Raw genomic sequence first — 27,296 nt, 5'->3', positions numbered from 1 at the left:
TACTATGGAAACCACCTGGACAACTGAGAGCCTTCACAGAAACATTGGAGAACACGTTTTGATTTACCTGTTCCCAGAATGTAAGACTGTAAATTCCATTATATTTGTTTATTTCAGACTTGTACATGTAAAAAAAACAAACACCCCATAGATTAAAAAGTATAAAAATTAAAAATTACAAACAATATAAAGAATGTAAAGGCAAATAAAGCTTCCATTGTCAGATCAATTTAAAATCCTTACACTGATCCATAACCCAGTTCTCATAATTGTGATGACCCAGAGTAAAGTTAATTTCCATTGGATGTTTTATTATGCTTTTATTTTTGTACTTCCTTTTAACCCGGACGTTTATCTAAAAAGAATCATAAGGTAACTTGTCAAGGTAAAAAAAAAAAAAAGCGAAAAAGGTGAACAAACGCAAGGAGAAACGTGATGGAGATTAAATTGGGAGAGAAAATTTAGCTTCAGTCGAAAATGGCTACAAGGTACGGTAAATTCATCTATGAGTATGTTGTAAATATGTATGTTAACGTTTCAGTAAAGACTAGAATATTAAACGGAGTGGCTATACGCCCAACCGTTGGTTCAATAGTGTAAATACGCTAGCATATACCCCCAACCACAACCGACCAATGAGCACGTTTGTAAGTTCACTTCCGGTTTCAACGCGGGGGAGAAGGCAGATACTTTCTCGCCAGCTGCGGGAGGGTTCGCAGGCCATGGAGGGGCTGTGATCTAAAGCGGTTCTGTTTGGCTCATCACACCCAGGGAACTGTGTCAAACTAACACCATCTTACAGGCAACAAGCAGCATTTTGTTCATAAAAATGGTTTTATCGTCGTTAACAGGCTTACATTCAAAATGCTTATGAAAATTGCCTGCTTTCATCCATTTTGGTGTTTTTTTTTTTTCGCAGTAATTAAAGACGGCACCGTTAAATGTGTCAAACATACACCGCTTTTCACGCCGCAATAGAGCCTTAAAAAAGTGGTGTAAAAAACGTACTTTAGATGCACAAAAAAACGTGACAGATGGACGATCATTGTTGGGCGAATAAGGTAAATCATTATATTTATCTGCCCAACGGTTGGGTGTGTAATGTTCAATGTGTGACTTATAGGCCCAGTGGTTGGGCGAATAGCCTTTGTCTAAGTTAAAACCCCTGAGTAATCTGTGTTCTAATGTATTGTTTTATTTTCTTTTGCCTTTTTTACATAGCTCTTACATTGGTTTCAGAACCGCAAAGAATTAATAAAGTCCTTAAACAATCAGTCCAGGCTAACTAATTTTGACTGGATGCTACAATAATAATTTACTAATTCATCAGTTAGCTTCTGCTCACCTGTGGTTGTGAGTAAGTTACTGTAAAGTTGTTTGGAAGCATTAAAAATATTTTCACTCAAGTTCAGTATGACTTTCAGACATGAGATATTACAGCCGGTCAGAATTAAAATGACCCTGATCCTGACATACAGTGAGCACAATAAACAGAAGCATCATATTTGTGTAAGCAGACCCAAGGACCATGTGGTTGGTCATTTATCCTCTGTAAAGGAATAGCTTTCCCCTGCAGGAAACAGAACAGGCTGTCATCGCCAACAGGATGGGACCACAGGACTTTAACGTGGCCAGAACTGGTACAGCTGAATCAATTCCTGAGCTTGAAGATGCTGTGCTTCCTCTCTTTCGTGGTATCTATATTTACACGCGTTCTTGCCAACCATGTCAATGCATACGAGGTCTATTAGATAATGTTTGCAAGCTGGTGTATATTTAATTTAATTTAATTAATTACACTTAATTTAATTAGCTTATAATGCGCCAAATCACAGCAAAAGCCGTCTCAAGGCGCCTTACATAAAACAAGTCAACATAAAATTGAATAAATAATTAAAAATGAATTTAAAAAATGATTTAATATAATAATATAATATTTAAAAAAAATTCAACACTGTGCCCAACATGGACCCGGCCCCCAAAGTATTTTTGCCTTTGTAAGAGCATGATATGCATTTTTCACCCAATTTCTGTACAGTGGTTCCTTTTAAATTCATGAATCTGATCAGCAATACATTTCTAAACCAGTGAGCTGGCTTGTGCAAAATATTCAACCCACAACTGCCCCATTGGATTAATCAAAATACACTTCACAGATTGCAGTTAGTCCAGAACGCTGCTGCATGCCTCTTAACGGGGAGCAAAAAACATGAACATATTACACCCATTCTTGCGTCTTTGCACTGGCTCCCTGTTAATTTTAGAATTGATTTTAAAATTTTATTATTTGTTTTTAAAGCTTTAAATGGACTGGCCCCACAATGTATTGTAGACCTCCTCCAAATTTACTCCCCAGCGCGTGCTCTGAGGTCTGAGGGCCAGCTCCAGCTTGTGGTGCCTAGGATGAGACTTAAGACCAGGGGGAACAGGGCCTTCTCTGTGGCTGGGCCCAGACTCTGGAACGCTCTGTCTCTCCACGTTTGAACAGTGGAGTGTTTTAAGTCTCGTCTGAAGACCCACTTTTATTCTCTGGCTTTTAGCTCTGCATGAGTTGTATGGTCCTCTGTTGTCTTTGGCCCAGTGTTTTATTTATTTATTGTTTTATTGTTTTTATGTTTATTTATTTATTAGTATCTGAGTGGGTTTATTGTTTTGTATAGTTGTATAATCATTTTTATGTGCAGCACTTTGGAAACTGTTCTGTTGTTTAAATGTGCTATATAAATAAAGTGGATTGGATTGGATTGGATTGGAGCTGTTTACAATCCAATAGATCAGGCAGCAGTTGGACTGACCACCTCCAAGCACGTGCTGCACAAACCTGGAATTGAAAGCACTGACTCAACTCAGCGTTGGGTGTCTGTTAGTTCTTTGTTCCATTACAACGAAATCCTTAAATGATCTTTGTTTCCTAAGCTCTCAACCCCTGCCCCCACCCTACTTTTACAGCTTCTTAAGGAAACTAAGAAGGACACCAATGAGATTAGATGGATGGATAAAATCCCATCAGGCTCTCGCTTGATCTGCTCTTCTGAGAATCAAATGGCGCTTTGTCCTCCTGCGGTGAACAGCCGATGACTCGGACAGGATACAGGGATGTCTTCCTCTCTCCCCATGTTCTCGGTCCTGCAGTATCAGACACAACAAGTGACTAAAACAGGAACTGGAGCTGCTCACTGGGATATTTGATCTTGCAGGACTACACATGATGATTCAGCTAGAAAGCTTGTATTGCAAGTGTTTTCTCTTCTGCTTTTTGTATTTTACTCAGTGACACTGAAGTTGTGCATTGAAATGTATTTGCTATGGCTTCAGAGAATGGTCAGCTTTGCAGAAATTTGCAAAAGTACCACTCTGCCTCCAGGCCCATACGGTTTGTAACAGAGAGCAAGACGTTCCCGTTTGGTCAGGAGATCACTGTCCAGGACTTGAACTCTGTGCAAAGCCAGGATGGGATGGGTGCCAAAGCAAATAAGAAATCCAACTATCAGCACAGCATCAGTGTTAATGTTGGGGGGAAAATCTTTCATATCCCCATGAAGTTCGCTGCTAAATACCCTCACACGAGGATCGGCACCTTGGTCCTGTGCAGGGACAGAGAAAAACTTCGCACTTTATGTGATGATTACTCTGCGCTCCATAATGAGTTCTTCTTCGATCGTGACCCTATCTTCTTCCACCACATCTGCCATTTCTACACCAGCGGGGTGCTGTGGGTCATGAGAGAAATGTGTCCCATTGGCTTTGAGGAAGAGATTGCGTACTGGGGCCTGAGCCCGAGGGACACCCAACGCTGCTGCTGGATAGTTTTCGAAGAAAAGTTGGATGAAGTGAAGGAGCAGCTGAAGGTGGGAAAAGGAACTCATGGCCGAAAGTGAGGTCAAGACATTCGACGACAGGTGTTACAATGGGATGATCTTGGGGAATATGCGAAAAATTCTCTGGAACTTTGTGGAGAATCCATACTCGTCACTTTGGGCGAAGGCTTTCACTGTGTTGTCCAACGTTTTTGTACTTTTCTCTATCGCAGCATTGACGCTCAGCACTGTGGAGGAACTTCAGGTATATAACGTCAAAGGCAAAACCTACATGGAATGGGTGGAGATAATCACCATTGTCTTCTTTACCTTTGAATATTTAATCCGATTAACGACAGCTCCTGATATGAAAGTGTTTTTGAAAAGCGGACTCAATTTTGTGGACACGGTGGCTGTAATGCCATATTTCATTCAGCTCATCTTTGATGTTTTTACTGACTCTGAGCATCTCAACGCCCAGAAGGACTTCAGGACCATGTCTCGGGTCACCAAACTAAGTCACGTCCTCAAAGTCATTAAGTTGTTGCGGATTTTCCGTATTCTAAAGCTTGCCCGCCATTCGACCGGCATGAAGGCTTTTGGATTCACTCTGCGTCAGTGTTACCAGCAGGCCTGTTGCATTCTCCTCTTCATTGGCATGGGAATCTTCATCTTCTCTGCACTCTTACATTCAGCTGAAAGGGACACAGAGGGCTCTCCCATCACCAGTATTCCCTCTGCCTGGTGGTGGGCTACAGTGAGTATCAGCAGCTCTAAAAATTCAGCCTTAAGGCATTTGCTTTTATCACCTCCCTACCCATAAACATTCTACTTCCTACACTGTCACATAGAAATGACTTTAATTTCAGGATGCCAAACTTACAGCTCTTACACAAGCAAAGTCACAAGACACAGCATTCTCATTACTGTATTGTATTCATTTTAACATCTCAATGTACCAAAATTATATCCGAAGCTTTATTTGGGAATAAAAGCATGTTGAGAAATGAGAGATATTAAGCATTTTTCAGTTTTTATACAAGTTGGGACATAAGTGCCTTGGTCAAGAGCATCTGAAACATAAACTTTTAACTAGGACTGCAAGCAGTCATATACGGGCCCTCGTTCCACGCGACCGCCTACCCAGGCCAGTGGGTGCCCTTGTGACCACATGTGGGCATGTGCATGCAGGGGCAACCACTCATCACACAGTTAAAATTTTAAACAAATCACACAATGCATCAAGGAGTTATGACATGTTGATTGTTCATCCACTAGGGGGCGCTCAGTGTACAAACAGAGGGGCTGGGTGTGTTCCAACCGTCATCATACATGTGAAGTTTCAAGTCAATCAGGCAAAGCATGAAGGAGTTATCATGACTTGATGTTCCATGGCAAAGGGTCAAAATGGTGGCACCATAGCGGCCACACCCTTCAACATAGAGAAAAGCTTTCGATAACTTTTGATCAGTATCATCTTTGGATGCTGTCAAAGAAATTTGAAGTGCATTGGACAAAATCCCTAGGAGGAGTTTGTTCAAATACAACATGTGGAAATCATTTCAAAATGAGAAGAAAATGCAAAATGGCCAACTTCCTGTTTGGAATAGACTCATGGTGCAAGAGACTTTTTTGTACGTCTATGCAAGTCACATGTGTACCAATTTTCATCTCCCTACTCCAAAAAAAACCCTATGGGGAGGGGTTTTGGACAGTTTCAAGGGGGCGCTATTGAGGCATTTTGCCCCGCCCATGGGCGATGCCCCTATGAATTGTAAGAGGTTGTCGTGCTTGACCTGTGTTTCAATTTTCATGATGATTATGACAAATTAAAGCCGTCAAAAGGAAGAACGTAATTTCATGGCGAATGGGCAATATTTGGCACGCCACCACACAGAAGCCGTTAATCGTAAGTTCACGGCGATCATTGCCAAAATTCACCAAGTTGTTCTGCATGTTTAGAAGTGGAAGGAAGTTGATGGGGTTAAATATGTGACTTCAGTACCTGTTTAAGTATAATGTTCATATGGCGAAGGGTCAAAATGGCGGCACCATAGTGGCCACACCCTTCGACATACAGAAAAGCTTTCGATAACTTTTGGTCAGTATCGTCTGTGGGTGATGTGGAAGAAATTTGAAGTGCATTGGACAAAATCCCTAGGAGGAGTTCGTTCAATACAACATGTGGAAATCACGCCAAAATGAGAAGAAAATTCAAAATGGCCGACTTCCTGTTTGGAGTAGACCCATGGTGCATGAGACTTTTTTGTACGTCTATGCAAGTCACACATGTGTACCAATTTTCATCTCCCTACTCCCAAAAAAACCCCCTATGTGGAGGGGTTTTTGAAAGTTTCAAGGGGGCGCTATTGAGGCATTTTGCCCCGCCCATGGGCGACGCCCCTATGAATTGTAAGAGGTTGTCGTGCTCGACCTGTGTATCAATTTTCATGATGATGTGACAAAATTAAAGCCGTCAAAAGGAAGAACGTAATTTCATGGCGAATGGGCAATATTCGTCACGCCCCACACGGACGCCGTTACTCGTAACTTCACGGCGTTCATTGCCTACGTTCACCAATTTGTTCTGCATGTTTGATTGGGTTAAGCATGTGACATCAGGACCTGTTAAAGTAAAAATAGGACATTTCCCGCCACCACCGGGGGGCGCTATGGCGCAGGTGGGAACTTAAGATATGTAGACGTTCAGGGCGGAGCCCTCATCATGTCCAGCAAGTTTGAAGGATCTACGATGAAGTATGTGGGCGTGACAGCCGTTCGAAGTGAAATGGCGTGCTCCGAAAAGCTCGCCAAAGTTTGACGACCCCTAGCAGCCACGCCTTTTGACTTAATTAGAATCTTTTGATAACTTTTGATCACCATTGTGTTGTGATGATTTTGACCAAATTTGAAGACAATCGGATGAAATCCCTAGGACGAGTTTGTTCAAATGTAAGTAGTGGAAATGGCCAAAAATGGCAAAAATTTGCTCAAAATCGAAACTTAAAATCAAATGGCCGACTTCCTGTCGATATTTCACCATGACAGTAAGAGACTTTTCGTGCGTCCTGGCATGGTAAATATGTGTACCGAATTTCGTGAGACTACGATGAAAAAAGCCCAATGAGGAGGGGTTTTTGAAAATTTCTAGGGGGCACTATTTCACGATTTTTCTGCGACCATGTGCGACGCCCCCAAAATATCGAATTTCGGATCCGGCCGGACGACTTTGGAAAGTTTGGTAAGTTTTTGAGCATGGGAAGAGGCCAAAATTTCGATTTCAAAAGTGAGAATAATAATAATAATAAATAATAATAATAATAAACAACGCAATTACAATAGGGTCCTCATAGGACATTGCCTACTCGGGCCCTAATTAGCAATCTCCAGTCTCTTCTTTTAACTTTGCATTTATACAGAAATCATACAATCAGGTACATAAGTATTAAGGCAGTGACACCTTCTGAAATTTGGCATCTGGACACTACCACAATTGAGTTGAAATCAAATAATAATGATGTGCTTGCAGATTTGATTTTTAGCCCTAATTCAAAGTGTTTAACAAAAATATAACCATTTAGGAATTACAGCCAGTGTACACAAAGTCCCTCCATTTCCAGAAGTCCTATTGAGGCCAAGTGGTGTCAGGGGATTATCCAGGATTCTTTAGTGTGATGTGGATGAGAGTCTAACCCTCCATCTTAATACACTACAAAAACTGATATTGAAAAATAATCTTGTCAAGCATTTTTTACCTTTATGATTTTCCTATTTTTGGAAAATGTATCTCACTTTTTCTTAATACGTTTTCCAACTAATATCAAGCTGTATTTAACCAGTCAAAAGGAGAGGGAATGGAGTTCAAATCATCCAAGCAAATGAACAAGATTATTTCCTTATTTAAGACAGAGACTAATCTTAAAATAAGAATTCTCTCTCGTTTTAAGGCACATTTTGATAATTCATTGCATAGACATTTGCTAGTTTGACATTTAATTTTTCTTACACCATTGGCAGATTTATTTTTTTTTGCTTAATACAAGACAATTTGATTGATTTCAGATTATTTGACTTATTTTGAGAGGGACATTACTGTTAAAACATACTAGAAGTAAGCAAGCAAGTAGTTGGGACACAAGTCAAATGTACTAGGGCTACTGCTATTTTAGCTTTCCTTTGACTTGTGTGCATACTCGCGTACACTGTGAAAATTTGTTTTATAAATGCAGACTTTTTTTAAAGGTTCCTAATAATGTCAGTGTGTATTTGTACAATGCCATGGCCCCTTGAATGCATCAACCATTATCATGTATGTACACTATCTTCCTTGAGGTTTTGTGTGTATGTGTAAGCCAGTATGAGTATTTGGATGTACTTCAAGAATCTGGGCAGGACTTCAATGTAGTGCAGGTTAATTTCCCTGCCAAAGCTGTTTTTACAGCTGGGGAACTGAGACAATGCAGATGAAACATCTTCTCCATGTCCACAGACAGGTAGTGTGATGCGAAATCAAACCCAGTCTCCATTTTCAGAACTCAAAGTAATTAGACAAACTAAATATAATAGTAGAAGTCCTACATAGGCCCTGATGGTCCACTGATGCCAGTGCTTTCCCCGGATTCTGTAGTGTGAAGCATTAAAAGAGTCTACAACTACCCATGTGTGACGTAGGGTCTTTGTGGCCGGAGATGGCGGTGGGTTCGAACCCCGGATGGCTCGCACTAAAGACCATTCCTCTTCCAGGTCAGCAAAGGGGAATTCCCTGGTTAGCCAAGCTAGCGGGAACGTCTTTTTCACTCAGGCCAAGGACCTTCATCCTGCTATACATGGATGGATTATCCATCACAGGTTACTGCCCTAGCCAAGGTCTGTACCCAGTTACAGTTGGTTAGACTTGAGTAGACTTATCCCACTGACCTACCTGCTCTCCATTTATTATAGTCCACAAGTAATATAGACAAACTTTAGTCAAATTATGGGATGAATTTGATCTGTTTGTTTGTGTGAAACTGCGCTTTGTTCAAATCCCCTGTGAAGTTGTGGCTGGTGGTGCAAAGAAAAGTTGCACTATGCACAGTTCTGGAATGGCCTGCAAAAGTGCAGTGGCACAGAAGAAAAACAGGCCTTTAAAGGAGCTACAGTTGTTCTTAACCTTTAGAGGCTTGAGAGCTCAAACTTTTGCTTCCTTTTGTAATTTTTACAGCTAATCTTCATGAAAGAAGGTTTTTGGGGGGGAAGAAATTGTTCATAAAAGCTAACTGTTGTGACTGTTGACTCCTCTCAGGTTAGCATCTCCACGGTTGGCTATGGTGACGTGGTTCCTGTATCCATCCTGGGCCGGATTGTGGCCTTCGCATGCATCTCATTTGGCATCATTCTCAACAGCATGCCGATCTCCTTCCTCTTTAACAAGTTCTCAGATTACTACGCCAAGCTGAAGGCTCAGGAGTGTAACACGACCTCAGTACAACGGCGCTTTCAGCTTAAGAAGCGTCTCTGCAGCAAAATGGACATTTGTTTTCACCCCACTGAAGAAGACAACAGTACAAACAGCTGCTATCAGCACCCGCGCTGAACACTTTTCTTTAAGCAGTTTTAAAATAATTGAATTTGTTTTAGTTGTGGGCATTTTCTCCTGAATGTGGAGGTACAACGCTGACAATGAGCACCAGTAAAAACAGGATGTCATTGACAAAAAGGGGAGTACAGAGGAAGTGGGGCTTCTGCTCACACACATGGTTGAAAACCACAGAAGACATTATTAGAGCAACACCTGCTCGAGTGCATGCTTGTCACGAGCCAATAATCAGCCAGATCTTCTGTCGAGATCTGTCCAAAACCAGCCGTAGATTACTCGTGCTCCTGAATTTGAATCAAGATACTTTCTTTTAAAATGAAAAAAAAAAAAAAAAATTATACTATATTTGAACCATGCGATAGACTGGCATCGTGTCCAGGGTTGACCTCACCTCATGTCCTATGGCTGCTGGGATAGGCTCCTTGTATTACAAGGGGACGTTTCATTTAGAATTGTGACAAAACCAGCCTCATGGCTATGCAATAGTATTTGATTAAAATCCACAAAAATAGGGATGTCGTCCAACTATTCCTCAAGGAGGTGTGCCTGACCAAGCAGCTAGAACTACCAAGAGAAGAAGAAGAAGAAGTAGACGCTGATATACGTCGTAATACAGAGAGTACCTCAAAAAAATTTGGGGCAATATTTTTGATGTATGCCAGCATATGACTCATACGTCCCACATATGCGGGCCAAACATTGTAGGTAAGTTATGCGATTATTGACATGTTTCTTCTAAGTTACTCATAAGTTAAAATGCGTCCGTTGATGCAGTTCATTGACTGGCTGAAAAAAAATGAAAGCTGCAGTCATGCAAATAGTTCAGACTGTTGAAATATTAAAACCATCACACACTGAGTAAATATGAAGTCTTAATCTTACCTGTTCGTTTCAGTCGGATTCATCATCAAGCCTGACGAAAACACACCACATAAAGCATCTGAAAATACAACTCCTTGCTGTGGTTGAAGAAACATAGAATTTTAAAGCAAGCCCCTGTGTAGTTTTTCTGCTTCAGGTGCATTTCTCAGCCTGAACCAGAGAATGCTGACTGTTGCGCCACAGCAAGATAATTCATTCACATCAATGTTTACACAGACATGAGTTGATTCTTCAACATTCTGCATGTGATGAAATAAATGTCATGATCCACCTAGACAAAATGGTATAAAATTTAAAAAATGTTAAATTACTCTGTTTGGCCTCAGTGTGGAATGGGCGTGACAGCGTATGCAAGCTCGATGGTGTGCTTGTCAATATACGAGGTCTATTAGATAAGAAACCGACACTTTTTTTTTTTTAACTATATGGATTTGAATGACGATTACCATCATGCTTGAACCCTCGTGCGAGATGCGTGAGTTTTTTCACGTGTCGGTGACGTCATTTCCCTGTGGGCAGGCCTTGAGTGAGATGTGGTCCAGCCCTCTCGGCTGAATTCCTTTGTTTCACATGCTGCTCAAGACGGCGCGCGTTGCTTTATCAAAATTTTTTCTGGACCTGTGAGGAATATCCGAGTGGACACTATTCGAGAAATTAAGCTGGTTTACGGTGAAAAGTTTAACGGCTGATGAGAGATTAGGGGGTTTCTGTCAGTGTACGGACTTCCCACGGAGCGGGACGTGCGTAGCGCTTCCAGGCGCCGTCGTCGGCCTGTTTCGACCTGAAAACATCCTAATTTAAGGCCTAATTCACCAGGACGTCGTGAGAGAACAGAGAAGATTCAGAAGAGGCCGGCATGAGGACTTTATGCGGACATTCCACTGTTTAAGGACATTTTTTAATGAAAGACATGCGCGCAAATTGTTTAACAGCTTGGGCATGTTCCAACTTGCCCGTTAAGGTTTCCAACGGAGGTGTTTTCCTGTCGCGACCCCCCGCGGTCGGGTCCGGCCGACATGCGACTCTGCCCGCACGTTCTTTCATTACAAATGTCCGTTAACAATGGAATGTCCGAAATAAACTCCTCATGACTTCTTCTGAAAGTTCTCTGTTCTCTGACACGACTTACTGGGTCAACAGAACCTGAAATGTGGAAGTTTTCAACTTGAAACGGCGAGACGCTGCCGCCTCGAAGTGCAGATCGCCGTCAGGCGCCGTGGGCCGTCCTTACGGCGACACTACCAGACCAAAATCTCTCATCAGCCGTTAAAATTTTTACGAAAACCAGCTGAATTTATCGAATGGTGTCCACTCAGTTGTGCATTACAGTTTTGAAAAAAATTTTGATCAAACAAGCAGCAGTCTGAGCAATTCCTAAACAATGAAAAAATCGACGAGAGGGTGGGCCACTCCTCACTCAAAGACTGCCCACAGGCGAATGACGTAACCGACAGGCGTGAAAAAACTCTCGCATGCCCACGAGGGTTCAAGCATGTCTGATGTAATCACAGTTGATTCAAATCCATATGGTTTTTGAAAAAATAATAAGGTCGGATACTTTTCTAATAGACCTTGTATAAGTGTTCCACCTGCCAAACACAAGGTTTCTCTGGCGATGAAAAACCAAAACCAATTTAACTGTTTCCACATGTATCATACCGTGCAGTGCTGACCTGACTACTTGTGGAAATTAAAAAAAAAATGATGTGGGTCCATTTTGATATGCGGGGCAGGGATGATAAACAGTTTTTTTTAATGGGGCCTAAATCGGTATAGAAAATTAATGATAATCTATATTATAATAGCCCAATGGCCTCTGTGTGCCTGTATGGCGTGTGTGTGTGTATGGCTTCGTCATGAAAAACTTGGGAGAGCTGACATTTGCCATTTGATGTGCTTAGTATTTTTGGATAAAGGATGATGCTGCAAACACAAAGTTGATAGGACTAATGTTTTGGAGAAAATGCTATGATAGCTAACACAGTGAACAATGACTTGTGCTGCAATGCACCATGGAAGTTTGGGGTTTTGAATGTATGTGTGGGTTCTGTTAGTGCTGTTATTGTTAATTGATTATTGTGTTTTGTACTTCAGTTGTTTTAGTCCAGGTTAGCTAAGTGTTATGTTGCCATTACCATGAGTGAGAAGTTAGTGTATTTGGATGTCTTCCATTTGTGGGTATGTAAAAATAAAAGTGCCATGCTTGCAGCAGAATGCAGACAAAAGCTGTGGTGTTCAACATCAGTCACGGGACAAACGGGGAGAGATGATTGCTGTTTTAGTATGGGAAAATGAACTTTGATAGGACTAATATTTTTGGAGAAACTCGGAATATTAAGCTAACACTAAACAATGGATGTTGATAATTACATTTTGGACTTGCACTCCATTCCAGCAGGGAGTGGCAAATCATCTATAAAAGGTGTGCGTGCATGATTTTATTAGCAGTTCATGTATACATAATATAAAATACATTAAAAATACATGGATGCCCAGTAAGTGTAACACTTATTTCCAGTGTGGTCCATTTAAAATCAAATGACAAAATAGAAAGTAATAATAAAATAAAAGAATAATAATAACACTGATAATAATAATAGTGTGTATATGATAACAGAACCTAAACAATTTATAAATACATTAAGACCAAGGTCAAGGATGAATGCTGCAAAAACAGAAAGTTGATGGAGCTAACATTTTTTGGAAAAATTTGCAATATTACCTAACAACAGTGAACAATGGACATTGTGCTGCAATGCACCTTGGGAGTTTGCCTACCTGTTGTTATTGTTCAGTGGAGGTGATGGTCTAGTGGTTAAAGTGTTGGGCTTGAGACCAGAGGATCCTCGGTTCAAATTCCAGCCTGACCAGTAAAGCACTAAGGGTCCTTGGGCAAGGTCCTTAATCCCCTAGTTGCTGCTGGTTTGTAGTGCGTACCTTGTATGGCAGCACCCTCACATCAGGGTGAATGTGAGGTATTATTTGTAAACAGGGCTGGTGCTAGCCTTTTGGGTGCCTTAAGCACAAATGCTTTGTGGTGCACCACTCCCAAAATTAACAATAATTCAGAATTTGTCAGTGTGGTTCTCTTTATTTCCAAAATAACTTCTCAATACTCAAATTAATTGAGTTATTATTTTAATAACAATGTATTAATGTTTTGAAAACAGCTGCAAATAAAATTTTGCTTTAACAATGGCACCAAACATGACAAGAAATATAAAATTTAAAATAAATACCACCATTATTAAAAAACAACAAAAACTTGATTTGTGCAACCACATTAAACTGAACATTGCACTGAACTTTGTAAACAGAACAAAGTTTTCAAGTATTTAGCCTTGTAAATATACATGTAAGTGATAATGTGTAAATTTCTTCAATATACATTATGTATATTACTTACTGAAGAAATTTGCACTTATTAATCCCCACACATCTGTCCAGAACATGATGGAGAGTCCAAATGGCAAAGGGGAGAAGCCAGTGCTTTTAAGTGCTGTGCATCCACAACGGAGAGGAACAAGGTGAAAGCGCGCCCACACTTAAGAGACAAGTAACTCATGCCACCTTGTTGACCCCCAGCAGGATACCTGGCCGAGTGGACAGATGCATAATCTTGTATGTAATCCAGTGCGTAAAGCCTCCAAAATTTATTCTTATGGGGAACAGAACAGGGTTGATGGTCTGTCCTCATGCAGACAGGAGCAGGAGTCAGATGTAGTCCCCGTGGGGCAGGGGCAGGCACTTTTGGAGGTGAGCTCGCTGCACTGGCTCATGGAGGATGGTGCGAGCTGGAGACGGGGGCGTGGGCACAGTGCAACACAAGGCAGTCTGTGGTAAGAAAGGCGAGGATGGAAGGGGGAGGATGATGAGAACAGCTGTGACTGGCTGGTGAACTCAGCCACCCGCAACAGCCGCACTTTGCACCTGATTTTCCGGACTTCCCCGCGATCCTCAGCCGCTGGTTACCACCTGGCTGCTGCAGTTCTCCGTGCACCCTCCGGATATAATACCAGCCAAAACACAGCACGATGACATCACCTCCAAAATGTTTGAAGGGGGTAAAATGCAATCCGATCTTATTTTTTAAAAAACATCTGAAGTTTAAGCAGTTTCCCTTAACACGGGGAAAAACACAAAAGTCTCTTCAGTTTGTGCAAAAAAGAGAGAGCGAGAGAGGAAATAAGCCCGAGGTAGAAGAGGTGCAGAGATCACCACTTTGTGAAGAATTAAATATAAACAGGCGCACTGGAAAATGTGTTTACCCCAAATCACTATGACAGATTGAGTCCAGATTCAAAAAAAAAAAAAAACCTCTGCTGCTTCTCTGTTCCATTCACAGAAGAGAATGGAGACAAGTGTACTGTTTAATCCTCTTCTCTGATTATGCTGATTTGGGAGCTTGATTTTTTTTTCGTGCCCCACAGGCAATTGATGCCCTTCGAGCAGTGTGTGATGAGCGTATGTAGAACAACGGTGCTGTTTGTAAAGCACTTTGAGTGTCTGATGCAGATGGAAAAAATGCTATATAAATGCAGTCCATTTACCATTTAATTCATGTTAGTTTAACAGTGTTGTTAGTGTTATTGATTTATAGTGTCTTTGTAGTTCAACTGGTTTAGTGAGTTTCATTAAGTGTCATGTTGCCGTTACCATGAGCAGGAAGTGGAGTGCATTTAATGTCTTTTGCCACTGTGTCTGTTTGTGGGTGTGTAAAAAAAAAGCACCGACTGGCGGTGTTATGTCGGATGCAGTCGGAGCACCGACCCAGCGTTTGACAGGACCCAGCAAAATAAGCAGAGCACGGTTCAAAAGGTAACAGAATTTAATAAACATAATAGTGAGTGGAGTGATAAACAACCCAAAAAGTCCGTGGTCTGGTGAGGTGGAAACACGGCGCGCTCTCAGCAGCGCAAACGGTCCGAAGCCACAGCAGTTCGGACCCAGGGACCCCGCCGACACCCCCCAGGCGGCCGCGATAAACCGAGTCTGCGAAGGAAGAAATCATGAGGTGAGTCCAACACTCTCCACACAGAGAGACACAGCTCAAAGGTGCACACAATCAGCAAACACTTCCTGGCTTAATATAACTCAGCTTCTCACCCTGCAGGCACGGAACAACTCAGTTCAAATCTCCACTGCAGCAGAAGCTGATTAGGCGATTAGCATAACGTGACAGCTCAATATAACAAGGTGTGAGGGACACCAAATCCACTGTCATTACTTCATGAAAGTCACCAAAACCAAATTACCTCAGGAAGTGTGCTGAAGAGCGTGCGACCTCACCCAATCCTCCTTCACAGACTGTGGCGTCAAACCTGGAGCGGTCTCTGCATCCGTAATGGTGAGATTGTTCTCCTGACGTCGATCTCACACGTCTGCTCACAAGGTCGAGTCTCTGGCAATCACACACTGTGCATTCAAGGTTTAAGTGCAGCAAGCTGATCAAGACAGATACACCACAGCTGTGAGTCCTGATGACCTGCACGTGATAACAAGCCTCAGGTCTTCAGGGTGAGGTCCTAATACTCAGCCACACGTCAGCCACTCAGTCCTGAACGCATACCACCTGGAGGGAGAAACAGAAAACAAAAACAAAGCCAGCCAAACACCCCAGCCCACAACAGGCGGGAGAATTCAGAAAAGACAAAAAGGTGTGTGTGTGTGTGTGTGTGTGTGTGTGGTGTGCGTGAGCGTGTAAAACTTTGATCACAGACAAACTAGAGAGGTTGCATTTTGGGATGCTTATGTATTTTGGATCAAGGATGAATGCTGCAAAAACGGGAAAAAATGATAGGACTAATTTTTTGGAGAAACTATGGCTATTAGCTAACAATACTGAACAATTGACATTGATCATATTCTGGATTCACATGCCATTCCAACAGGGGCAGTAAATCAACATGTTTAATTTTTTTCTGCATAGAGTACTGGACGATTAATGCATGCCATTTTAAGCAAGTCTATGCTTCTGCATGTAAGTCTGATCTACACTGAGCTAGTGCATGCAAATCTACACAACTGTACACTGTAGAAACTGAGTCGGTGGCTCCAAACGTTACGTGGTAAGGTGCACTGACGTGCATGATGTTGATTCACGCACTTGCACGTACGCCGTCATGACAATCCCACCCGCTGTGTTCCCAGCAGGATGCGTGTGTTCCACCGCCTGCTACACGCTCTACCCTGGACGCTGCGTATATAAAATAATTATTTCGTAGCGGATTAATCATTTTGTCTGCAAGTTGTCTGTTGAAAACGGCTCTAATCACTTCCTGAATCACAGGGACTGCCAGCAACACTGATCGCATGCGCGTGTGCTGAATGAGCTGGAGAAAGCATTTGGAGCCATCTAAAAGGTAATTATTTGTCATGTTTACATTGTCATGGCTTGGTAAAACAGTTACATGTTCTTTCCTTCTTGTGTGCAGCAGTTAAATTATGTTTATGATAGATTTAACATCTTGTTCTAATCCTTCAGATGAGCTGCGCTCTGATGCGATCCGCTGACACAACCACTCGCTCTGTTCCACCACTCCTCTTGATGAGCTGCACGTCATGTTAGCAAGAAGATCACGCCACGTAGCGTGACATTTATGCATGAAGGATTTTTGAACATTTCAAATTTCTGGCGCAATTGCATGCACCAGTGCCCCTCTCATGTTCAGTCTGCACCCGTTAAAGACGTGTTTACTTTGTCAAATATAACACTGCTCAAATAATAATTGGGGACACCAGTGTCAGAGAAAATAGTCACAGAAAATAAAAAAGGTGTTAAATGCTTAATGTTGATGGTATGATGTTAACTGCTGCAGATTGTTTTTCATTGGCTGTCGCATGAATCCCAGCTCCTCACAGCGTATAACATTGTTGCCAGATGCAGCGAGTCTTGAACCCAAAGCTCTTTTTAAAAACACAATGCAAGATAATGGATCCCCCCCCCAACTTATTTTAACTGTCATAGCTGCTTAAGCCCCTTTCACACTGGCGTATTCGTAGAACTGCGTATTGCGGTGTTGTTTCATTTAAGTACGCCCGAAATACGCGCGTACTCAGCCTTTTTCCGTGTTCGTAGATCTGCTTGCAGCTGCATGTGTTCACTTTTTAATGTGTGCATACAGTCGCGTGTAGCCCTTGCCACTATTTAAAACCAGTTCACTCCTGTCGGCTGTGCAGAACACATCGGAAACACTTGGAAAACAGTGAACTGTATCATGAGGGTTTTACGGTTTCATTACTGCCACGTATGTAGCCAAAGCTGCTATTTTGCCTCTGTGGACTCTGTTCTCTACTGCATGGTGTGGTGCATGTCAGAAATGGAGTCATTTAACATTATTATTATTATTATTTAATTTATTTTTATTTATTTTTTGTCTTGGTGGGTCGTTTTCATTGTGTACAGATGCTGCTGAGTCTGGCTGTGGTAAAGGCTGCTGTGAATGACGCTGTGACTCTAAACTTTTAAACCTCTGGTTGCTCCGATCAGGTCCGCTGATTTGATCAGACCTGATCGATCAGGGTCTGATGAGCGCACCGACATGCAGTGAGTGTGCTTCTATTTTAGAGTCACAGCGCATATTCAGGTTGAGAGAGAGAGAGCCCTGCTATTTCTGAGTTGAGGTTTGATTCCCTGTTCTGAGCACACACATTTCCATCAGTTGTTCTGATCACACAGAGGCGCTGCAGCTGCGTGATCCTCTTCTCCAGCTGATTCATCTGGATGTGAAAGTTTAATATTTAACAATGTCATGTTGTGTCCTCTCTGCTACCAGGAAACGCTTCTGAAGCCAGACTTGGACCGTGAATAAGGAAGTGTGATACGAATAATCGGCTAACTGTCTTATCCCTGGTGCTGCCTCAACTCCTGCTGTCACCTTTTGACTGTCAGGACAGAATGCTGACACGCCAAACTGATCACAGCTCCTCTTTGTGTGAAAGGCATTTATGCGGTACTACTCGAATTATACATAAATGCTTAATTTTTGTGTCTGTCTGTCTGTCTCCAGACTACTGATTGGTTGGTGATATTATTTTCCATTTTGCCTCTGAGCTTTAGTGTACAGGTAACAGCTCAAGGCCCTGTTACACCTTGACAATTTAGCTAGCGTATGCTGACCGTATTAAAACACGCTGGCATACATTGGTGTACAACTAATATGTTATGGTTATGTTTTGTGTAAGTTAAGAGCACGTTGAAGCATGCTGATATGCGTTGTAATTCGCCGAGCAATTCTAAACATTTTGGGCATGCTTAAAATTTTCAACGCATTCCAGCGTATGATTCATACATCTCACACATGCAAGATGTATGAAATAAGTTATGCGATTGTTGACATAAACTTCTTGTAATTTACTCAAGTCGAATACATCTATTAATGCTGTCCACTGATTGGCTGAATGCTGCAGTCCTCATGCGGACAGACTGTTTCAAATATTAAACCATCACACACAGTAAATATAAAGTCTTACCTGTTCGTTTCAGTGGAATTCATCATCACAGTCTGGTGAAAATGTATCCACATAAAGTTGTCAAGGTGCGACAGTGGCATTAATTTATAGACGTATGCCAGCGTTTTTAATACGGTTGGCATACACAGGCTAATCATCAAAGTGTGACAGGGCCTTTACACTGACTGATGTGGGTCTGCGTGCGTGCGTGCCTTGGGGGGGGTCATTTACCACGGCGTCTCCACAGCCACTCAGAATAACTGCAATGAATGAAAGGCAATTCACAGAGAAACAAAGCAGCCAAGTCATGTGTTATAGGAAAAGCGGTAATGGGGTTAATCAGTGTAATTAAATGCACAAGGTGGCGCTCTACTCGCTGCCATGTATGCTTCTTATGCTCTGAATGATGTAGATTACTACTGTATCCTATGACAAGTGTCCTTTGAAAGCTACAGAGCACTTAGCTTCATTCTGACAGACATAATGCTGGCTGTCACAATGAAGCCTGAATTTGATTTATTAAAAAAAAAAAACCTTGAAATTCAACGTGGTAGTTTTGGAGAAAAAAAAAAATCAGGTAAATGGTTATAGTTTTGTGTATTTGATGTTCACAACAGATCTGGTACAAAGGCTTCGGTAATAAATGGGAAAAATAGATGCTGTTTTTTGTTGACTTTCTGCTGCTGTGTTCCCAGTGTAGTATGTATAGGTTGTTTTTTTGTTTTTCTTTTCAATAGTTGTAGTTTTGTTGTTAGCGCTGATGCTAGTACAGGAAGAGTTCTTTGATGAAACAAAGCTGTGTTTATTGTTGTACAGGTTTGAATGTTCTGCTACATTTGAATTGTCTTTTGTCTCCATTTGGGTGTTGGCTCGAGGAAAGTACAGCAGTAATTAGTGGAACTTGTGAAAGTGCTCAATTTTATGGTTGGATATTTATTTGTAAAGGAAGTTTTATTTATTGCGGGTTAGATTAGGTTAAATTAAAGCATTGCAATGTTTCCAGAGTTAAAAAAAAAAAAACAAAACTTCATGATGGAACTGATTTAATTGTAAATTATGTTGTTAAAAAAAAGTATTGTTTCCTAGATGTCTTGATGTTTCATCTTTATGTCTAACAGAAGACAAATACCACAAACGTAGTTGGATTATTGATTATCCACCAGTGTTGCCACAGTTACTTTGAAAAAGTACCGGTAATCCAGTTACTGATTACTCAATTGTAAAAGTAACTTAGATTACTAGTTACTTTTTTAGTTACTTTCCCCAGCTGCCGACAACAACCCTCTGCCACCTCAACATGACAATGATACTTGTTTTGCCAAAACTTACTTTACAGTCACCCTTTCTTGACTTCAATGAAAATGAATACTTGTTTTATAAAAAGTAAAATAAAGACCTCTTTCTTGACCTCATATTTAACTGTTGACAGCACTGTAACAGTAAAACTTGCAATTTCTAACCGACATTGTTTATAAATGTAACATTCTTTCTAACATTTACATTCTGTCTAAACATTTTACTTGTCGAAATTATTATTAAGTAGTATTAGTAGTTGTAGTAAAAAAGGCTTCAAAACTGGACCTTTAATCTAGGGTGTTGTGGAGGGGCACATCCTTGCCCCACGCCCCCATTCCATCTGGATTCGCCCCTGCTTTGGCCTTTGAGCACAAAGAATGGATAACATTTATTTATGCAGAAAACAGGACCAGACTTACAGGTAAGAAAGTTTTATTGCATTTTCACATCATGTGGTCCTCAGAAAGAGAGTTTAGGTGCATTTGAGTGGAAAATAGTGTTAGTTGTTGACCCCTCGCAGAGGATCAGCTGTTTTTAACGAGCAGATGAGCGGCTCAGCTCAGAATTCTAAATAAAGGAGACAAAAAGCATAAAAATGTCTTTGTAAAGCTCAGTGCAGGTGCTGTTGTCACCGCGCTTTAAGAGGTGAGGACGAGTCGTAGGTGCTGCAGAAAACCGCGGATGAAAAGCTCACAGCTCGCTTAAAGGTGGCAGTTCAGTCGAACCCCGACTCCCTGCCCACAGACCAAGTTTAATCCTGTTGTCGACCCACAATGCAAAAATATAGTAACTCACAGTGACTTGGAGAAGTAACTTTAATCTGATTACTGATTTGGAAAGATTAACGCGTTAGATTACTCGTTACTAAAAAAAGTGGTTACTTTAGAGTAACGCTTTACAGGCATCACTGTCATCCACTAAGTATATTGCAGTAACTGGATGTTACGTAGGAACTGTACGTGACAAAATTAAGTTTGCCCCCGCTCAAGGGCTGTCATTGTGGAACTGTCTTGTGTGAGGTTTACAGTCTACTTGTGGAACTCTGTGACTCAGCCAAGTTTTCCTTTAAACCTGGTGTGCCTTCTGTCCGTGACAGGTATAATCTGCTCATCAGCCATGACAGTGGACAAGTAGGTCAGATGGTGAAACTCACGCTCCGTTAAGCTGATTGTCATCTTCCCCTGATGTTTTCTATTGATACAGTGCCCAACATTGAATTTGTGCTGCAGTAAAGATTTGTGTAATGATAGTTATAACCAAAGATGTGCCTTGGTTGTGTGTCTTTGAGCAACAACAAAGAACAACCTCAAATCTTTACCTTGTCTGAGGCTAGGCTCAAATGTACCAATTATCTTCTTGACAACAAAGTTTTTGAAAACCTGTGAATGCAATATGTTAACAGACTTGGCAGGCTCATCCCACATTTCCTTATCCTTTGGAAGTACTGTAACTTCCTGGGGATCCTGAGGTGTTCCCAAGCCAGCTGGGAAATGTAATCCCTCTGGAACACCTTCTTAGGGAGAAGACTGTTAGGGGCCTGAACCACAGCGGGCTCCTTTCAATGTGAAGAAGCAGAGGCTTTACTCAAGAGTACCTACCTCCTGTATACAACCCCTGGCAATAATTATGGAATCACCGGCCTCAGAGGATGTTCATTCAGTTGTTTAATTTTGTAGAAAAAAAGCAGCTCACAGACATGACACAAAACTAAAGTCATTTCAAATGGCAACTTTCTGGCTTTAAGAAACACTATAAGAAATCAAGAAAATAATTGTGGCAGTCAGTAACAGTTACTTTTTTAGACCAAGCAGAGGGAAAAAAATATGGACTCACTCAATTCTGAGGAATAAATTATGGACTCACCCTGTAAATTTTCGTCCCCAAAACTAACACCTGCATCAAATCAGATCTGCTCGTTACTCTGCATCTAAAAAGGAGTGATCACACCTTGGAGAGCTGTTGCACCAAGTGGACTGACATGAATCATGGCTCCAACACGAGAGATGTCAATTGAAACAAAGGAGAGGATTAGCAAACTCTTAAGAGGGTAAATTATCACGCAATGTTGCAAAAGATGTTGGTTGTTCACAGTCAGCTGTGTCTAAACTCTGGACCAAATACAAACAACATGGGAAGGTTGTTAAAGGCAAACTTCCTGGTAGACCAAGGAAGACATTAAAGCGTCAAGACAGAAAACTTAAAGCAATATGTCTCAAAAATCCAAAATGCACAACAAAACAAATGAACGAATGGGAGGAAACTGGAGTCAACGTCTATGACCAAACTGTAAGAAACCGCCTAAAGGAAATGGGATTTACATACAGAAAAGCTAAATGAAAGCCATCATTAACACCTAAACAGAAAAAACAAGGTTACAATGGACTAAGGAAAAGCAATCGTGGACTGTGGATGACTGGATGAAAGTCATATTCAGTGATGAATCTCGAATCTGCATTGGGGCAAGGTGATGATGCTGGAACTTTGTTTGGTGCCGTTCCAATGAAGATTTATAAAGATGACTGCCTGAAGAGCACATGTAAATTTCCACAGTCATTGATGCTATGGGGCTGCATGTCAGGTAAAGGCACTGGGGAGATGGCTGTCATTACATCTCAATAATGCACAAGTTTACGTGATATTTGGACACTTTTCTTATCCCATCAATTGAAAGGATGTTTGGGGATGATGTGAAATCATTTTTCAAGATGATAATGCATCTTGCCATAGAGCAAACGGTGAAAAACATTCCTGCAAAAGAACACATAGGGTCAATGTCATGGCCTGCAAATAGTCCGGATCTAATCCAATGAAAATCTTTGGTGGAAGTTGAAGAAAATGGTCCATGACAAGGCTCCAACCTGCAAAGCTGATCTGGCAACAGCAATCAGAGAAAGTTGGAGCCCAGATTGATGAAGAGTACTGTTTGTCACTCATTAAGTCCATGCCTCAGAGACTGCAAGCTGTTATAAAAGCAGAGGTGGTGCAACAAAATACTAGTGATGTGTTGGAGCGTTCTTTTGTTTTTCATGATTCCATAATTTTTTCCTCAGAATTGAGTGATTCCATATTTTTTTCCCCTCTGCTTGGTCTAAAAAAGTAACTGTTACTGACTGCCACAATTTTTTTTTCCTGATTTCTTAGTGTTTCTTAAAGCCAGAAAGTTGCCATTTGAAATGACTTAGTTTTGTGTCATGTTTGTGATCTGCTTTTTTTTCTACAAAATTAAACATCTGAATGAACATCCTCTGAGGCCGGTGATTCCATAATTTTTGTCAGGGGTTGTAGTTGAGCTTCTCACTCTGTCAATCCATCAATCAGCATTTATTTATAAGGTGCTTTACACCACCAGATGGTGTCCCAAAGTGCTTAACAGTGAAAACACAGATTCACAAAAATAAAATAATGTACACTAAATTTAAATGGCACATAAAAACAGAACATGTCACCTCCCCACTAGGTGTTAAAAGCCAGTTTAAATAAATAAGTCTTTAACTAGAAGTGCTAGGTTAGGAATAATGCACAAGTCAAGAGGTACAGTAGCTTGTTCCACAGCCTGGGGCCAGCTACTGCAAAAAGCAAGATCACCCCAGAATTTATATTTTGACCTTGGAACATCTAAGTCAGCTGGCCAGATGCCCATAATGTCCTACTTACAGTAGGACATTATGGTTGGGGATACAAGTGGCAAAACTTGATTCTTCTGTAAGGTATCTGGGCTTCCACTCAGGGAAGCCCAAGATACGCCCATATCTGGCTTCCCTGAGTGGAAGCCCAGATACCTTACAGAAGAACCAAGTTTTTGCCACTTGTATCCCCCAACCTTATACTTTTAGTCATTACTCAAAGTTCATGACATAGGTGGGGATAGGCGTGTAAATGGAGAGTCTTGCCTTTGGCTCAGCTCCTTCACCACAGTGGTGCATTACAGCTTCAGTAAAACATCAGACGCTGCCCCGATCAGTCTGTCAGTCACACGCTCAACTTGATCCCAGTCATGAACAAGACCATAAAATGCATTTGGGGCAATAACTCTCCCCTGAGCCAGAGGGGACAATCCACCCTTTTCCGACAGTGGACCAGACCATTGGTCTCAGATTTGGAGGTGCTGATTCTCATTCCATTCGGTTCACAGTCAAAATCTGCTTGGCGCACATTGGATGTTGCTGCTTGATGAAGCCAACAGAACCGCATTATCTGCAAAAGCAGAGATGCAAAAGCAGAGATGCAACTCTGATGTCAAACTGCATACCCTCTGATCCTTGACTGTGCCTTGAAAACATGTCCATGAACATCATGAACAGGATCGGTGACAAGGGGTAGCCCTGGTGGAGTCCAACGCCCACTGGGAACAGGCCCAGTATATTGCCAAGAATGCGGCCTTACACCAAGACCATCTTGGATTTTGCTGTTTGTCATCAAGGAGTTTGGTACAGTAGTGTTCAGAATTATAGTAGTGCTATGCGACTAAAAAGATTAATCCAGGTTTTGAGTATATTTCTTATTGTTACATGGGAAACAAGGTACCTGTAGATTCTCACAAATCCAACAAGACCAAGCATTCATGATATGCACACTCTTAAGGCTATGAAATTGGGCTATTAGTAAAAAAAAAAAAGTAGAAAAGGGGGTGCCGGTGTACCTCAGTCTGCAGTTCATCTCCACCTTAAAGACACTAACCACACATTTGAAGACAAGGATGTTAAAATCTTAGCCAGAGAAAAGAAATGGTTTGAGAGGGGAGTGAAGGAAGCATTGTAGGTGAAACAGTTGAAACCCAGCCTTAACTGGGGAGGGGGTCTGAGACACGCTTTGTCCTCTGTTTACAATGGGGTACTCAGGTCTAAGCAGTTTCACTCTTTTGTTCATGGTAATGAGTCATTTACGTCGTCAGAAGAGGCGTCAGTCCCATCGTTAGGACGGACAGCGGCCCTGTCATTAGGAGGGTGCTAACTAGAGCACAATAGGTGCTAATTAGAGCAATTGTTAGTCACTAGCCAATAGCAGTCTGCCTCTCGGTAGGAGGGGTCTGGTTAGGTTTAAAAATCCAGCTTTTGGTTGGCTTCTGTTATTCTTCTCTACAAGAGTCAAGACAGAAGTCAGACTACCAGGGCAAGAAATTTAGCTGAGGAAGCTTCTGCGATTAGAAGCGAAACATCCTTGCGTCAGGCAACCCAGTCCAATCGAAGATTCAAGCTTCTCTACTATGGAAACCACCTGGACAACTGAGAGCCTTCACAGAAATATTGGAGAACACGTTTTGATTTACCTGTTCCCAGAATGTAAGACTGTAAATTCCATTATATTTGTTTATTTCAGACTTGTACATGTAAAAAAAAACAAACACCCCATAGATTAAAAAGTATAAAAATTTAAAATTACAAGCAATATAAAGAATGTAAAGGCAAATAAAGCTTCCATTGTCAGATCAATTTAAAATCCTTACACTGATCCATAACCCAGTTCTCATAATTGTGATGACCCAGAGTAAAGTTAATTTCCATTGGATGTTTTATTATGCTTTTATTTTTGTACTTCCTTTTAACCCGGACGTTTATCTAAAAAGAATCATAAGGTAACTTGTCAAGGTAAAAAAAAAAAAAAAGCGAAAAGGTGAACAAACGCAAGGAGAAACGTGATGGAGATTAAATTGGGAGAGAAAATTTAGCTTCAGTCGAAAATGGCTACAAGGTACGGTAAATTCATCTATGAGTATGTTGTAAATATGTATGTTAACGTTTCAGTAAAGACTAGAATATTAAACGGAGTGGCTATACGCCCAATCGTTGGTTCAATAGTGTAAATACGCTAGCATATACCCCCAACCACAACCGACCAATGAGCACGTTTGTAAGTTCACTTCCGGTTTCAACGCGGGGGAGAAGGCAGATATTTTCTCGCCAGCTGCGGGAGGGTTCGCAGGCCATGGAGGGGCTGTGATCTAAAGCGGTTCTGTTTGGCTCATCACACCCAGGGAACTGTGTCAAACTAACACCATCTTACAGGCAACAAGCAGCATTTTGTTCATAAAAATGGTTTTATCGTCGTTAACAGGCTTACATTCAAAATGCTTATGAAAATTGCCTGCTTTCATCCATTTTGGTGTTTTTTTTTTCGCAGTAATTAAAGACGGCACCGTTAAATGTGTCAAACATACAGGTTGGGTGTGTAATGTTCAATGTGTGGGCGAATAGCCTTTGTCTAAGTTAAAACCCCTGAGTAATCTGTGTTCTAATGTATTGTTTTATTTTCTTTTGCCTTTTTTACATAGCTCTTACATTGGTTTCAGAACCGCAAAGAATTAATAAAGTCCTTAAACAATCAGTCCAGGCTAACTAATTTTGACTGGATGCTACAATAATAATTTTCTAATTCATCAGTTAGCTTCTGCTCACCTGTGGTTGTGAGTAAGTTACTGTAAAGTTGTTTGGAAGCATTAAAAATATTTTCACTCAAGTTCAGTATGACGTTCAGACATGAGATATTACAGCCGGTCAGAATTAAAATGACCCTGATCCTGACACACAGTGAGCACAATAAACAGAAGCATCATATTGTGTAAGCAGACCCAAGGACCATGTGGTTGGTCATTTATCCTCTGTAAAGGAATAACTTTCCCCTGCAGGAAACAGAACAGGCTGTCATCGCCAACAGGATGGGACCACAGGACTTTAACGTGGCCAGAACTGGTACAGCTGAATCAATTCCTGAGCTTGAAGATGCTGTGCTTCCTCTCTTTCGTGGTATCTATATTTACACGCGTTCTTGCCAACCATGTCAATGCATACGAGGTCTGTTAGATAATGTTTGCAAGCTGGTGTATATTTAATTTAATTTAATTAATTACATTTAATTTAATTAGCTTATAATGCGCCAAATCACAGCAAAAGCCGTCTCAAGGCGCCTTACATAAAACAAGTCAACATAAAATTGAATAAATAATTAAAAATGAATTAAAAAAATGATTTAATATAATAATAATATTTAAAACAAAATTCAACACTGTGCCCAACATGGACCCGGCCCCCAAAGTATTTTTGCCTTTGTAAGAGCATGATATGCATTTTTCACCCAATTTCTGTACAGTGGTTCCTTTTAACTTCATGAATCTGATCAGCAATACATTTCTAAACCAGTGAGCTGGCTTGTGCAAAATATTCAACCCACAACTGCCCCATTGGATTAATCAAAATACACTTCACAGATTGCAGTTAGTCCAGAACGCTGCTGCATGCCTCTTAACGGGGAGCAAAAAACATGAACATATTACACCCATTCTTGCGTCTTTGCACTGG

The 27,296-nt window shown here is 41.2% G+C and overlaps 1 protein-coding gene across 1 annotated transcript; it reads left to right on the top strand.

Annotated features, from left to right (window-relative positions):
• Nucleotides 1-3,305: 3,305 nt before the first annotated feature.
• LOC117518112 (potassium voltage-gated channel subfamily V member 2-like) lies at nt 3,306-9,378 on the top strand. The gene is given in 3 exon segments (XM_034179174.1): nt 3,306-3,851; nt 3,853-4,554; nt 9,082-9,378. Coding segments are annotated over 3 exon segments (1,539 nt in total). The 3' UTR covers nt 9,373-9,378.
• Nucleotides 9,379-27,296: the final 17,918 nt, after the last annotated feature.

Source organism: Thalassophryne amazonica, chromosome 10, assembly GCF_902500255.1.
Source record: "Thalassophryne amazonica chromosome 10, fThaAma1.1, whole genome shotgun sequence".
Lineage (NCBI taxonomy): Eukaryota > Metazoa > Chordata > Actinopteri > Batrachoidiformes > Batrachoididae > Thalassophryne > Thalassophryne amazonica.
Note: the sequence above shows the minus strand (reverse complement) of the source record. Positions and strands in the feature narration are given on the sequence as shown.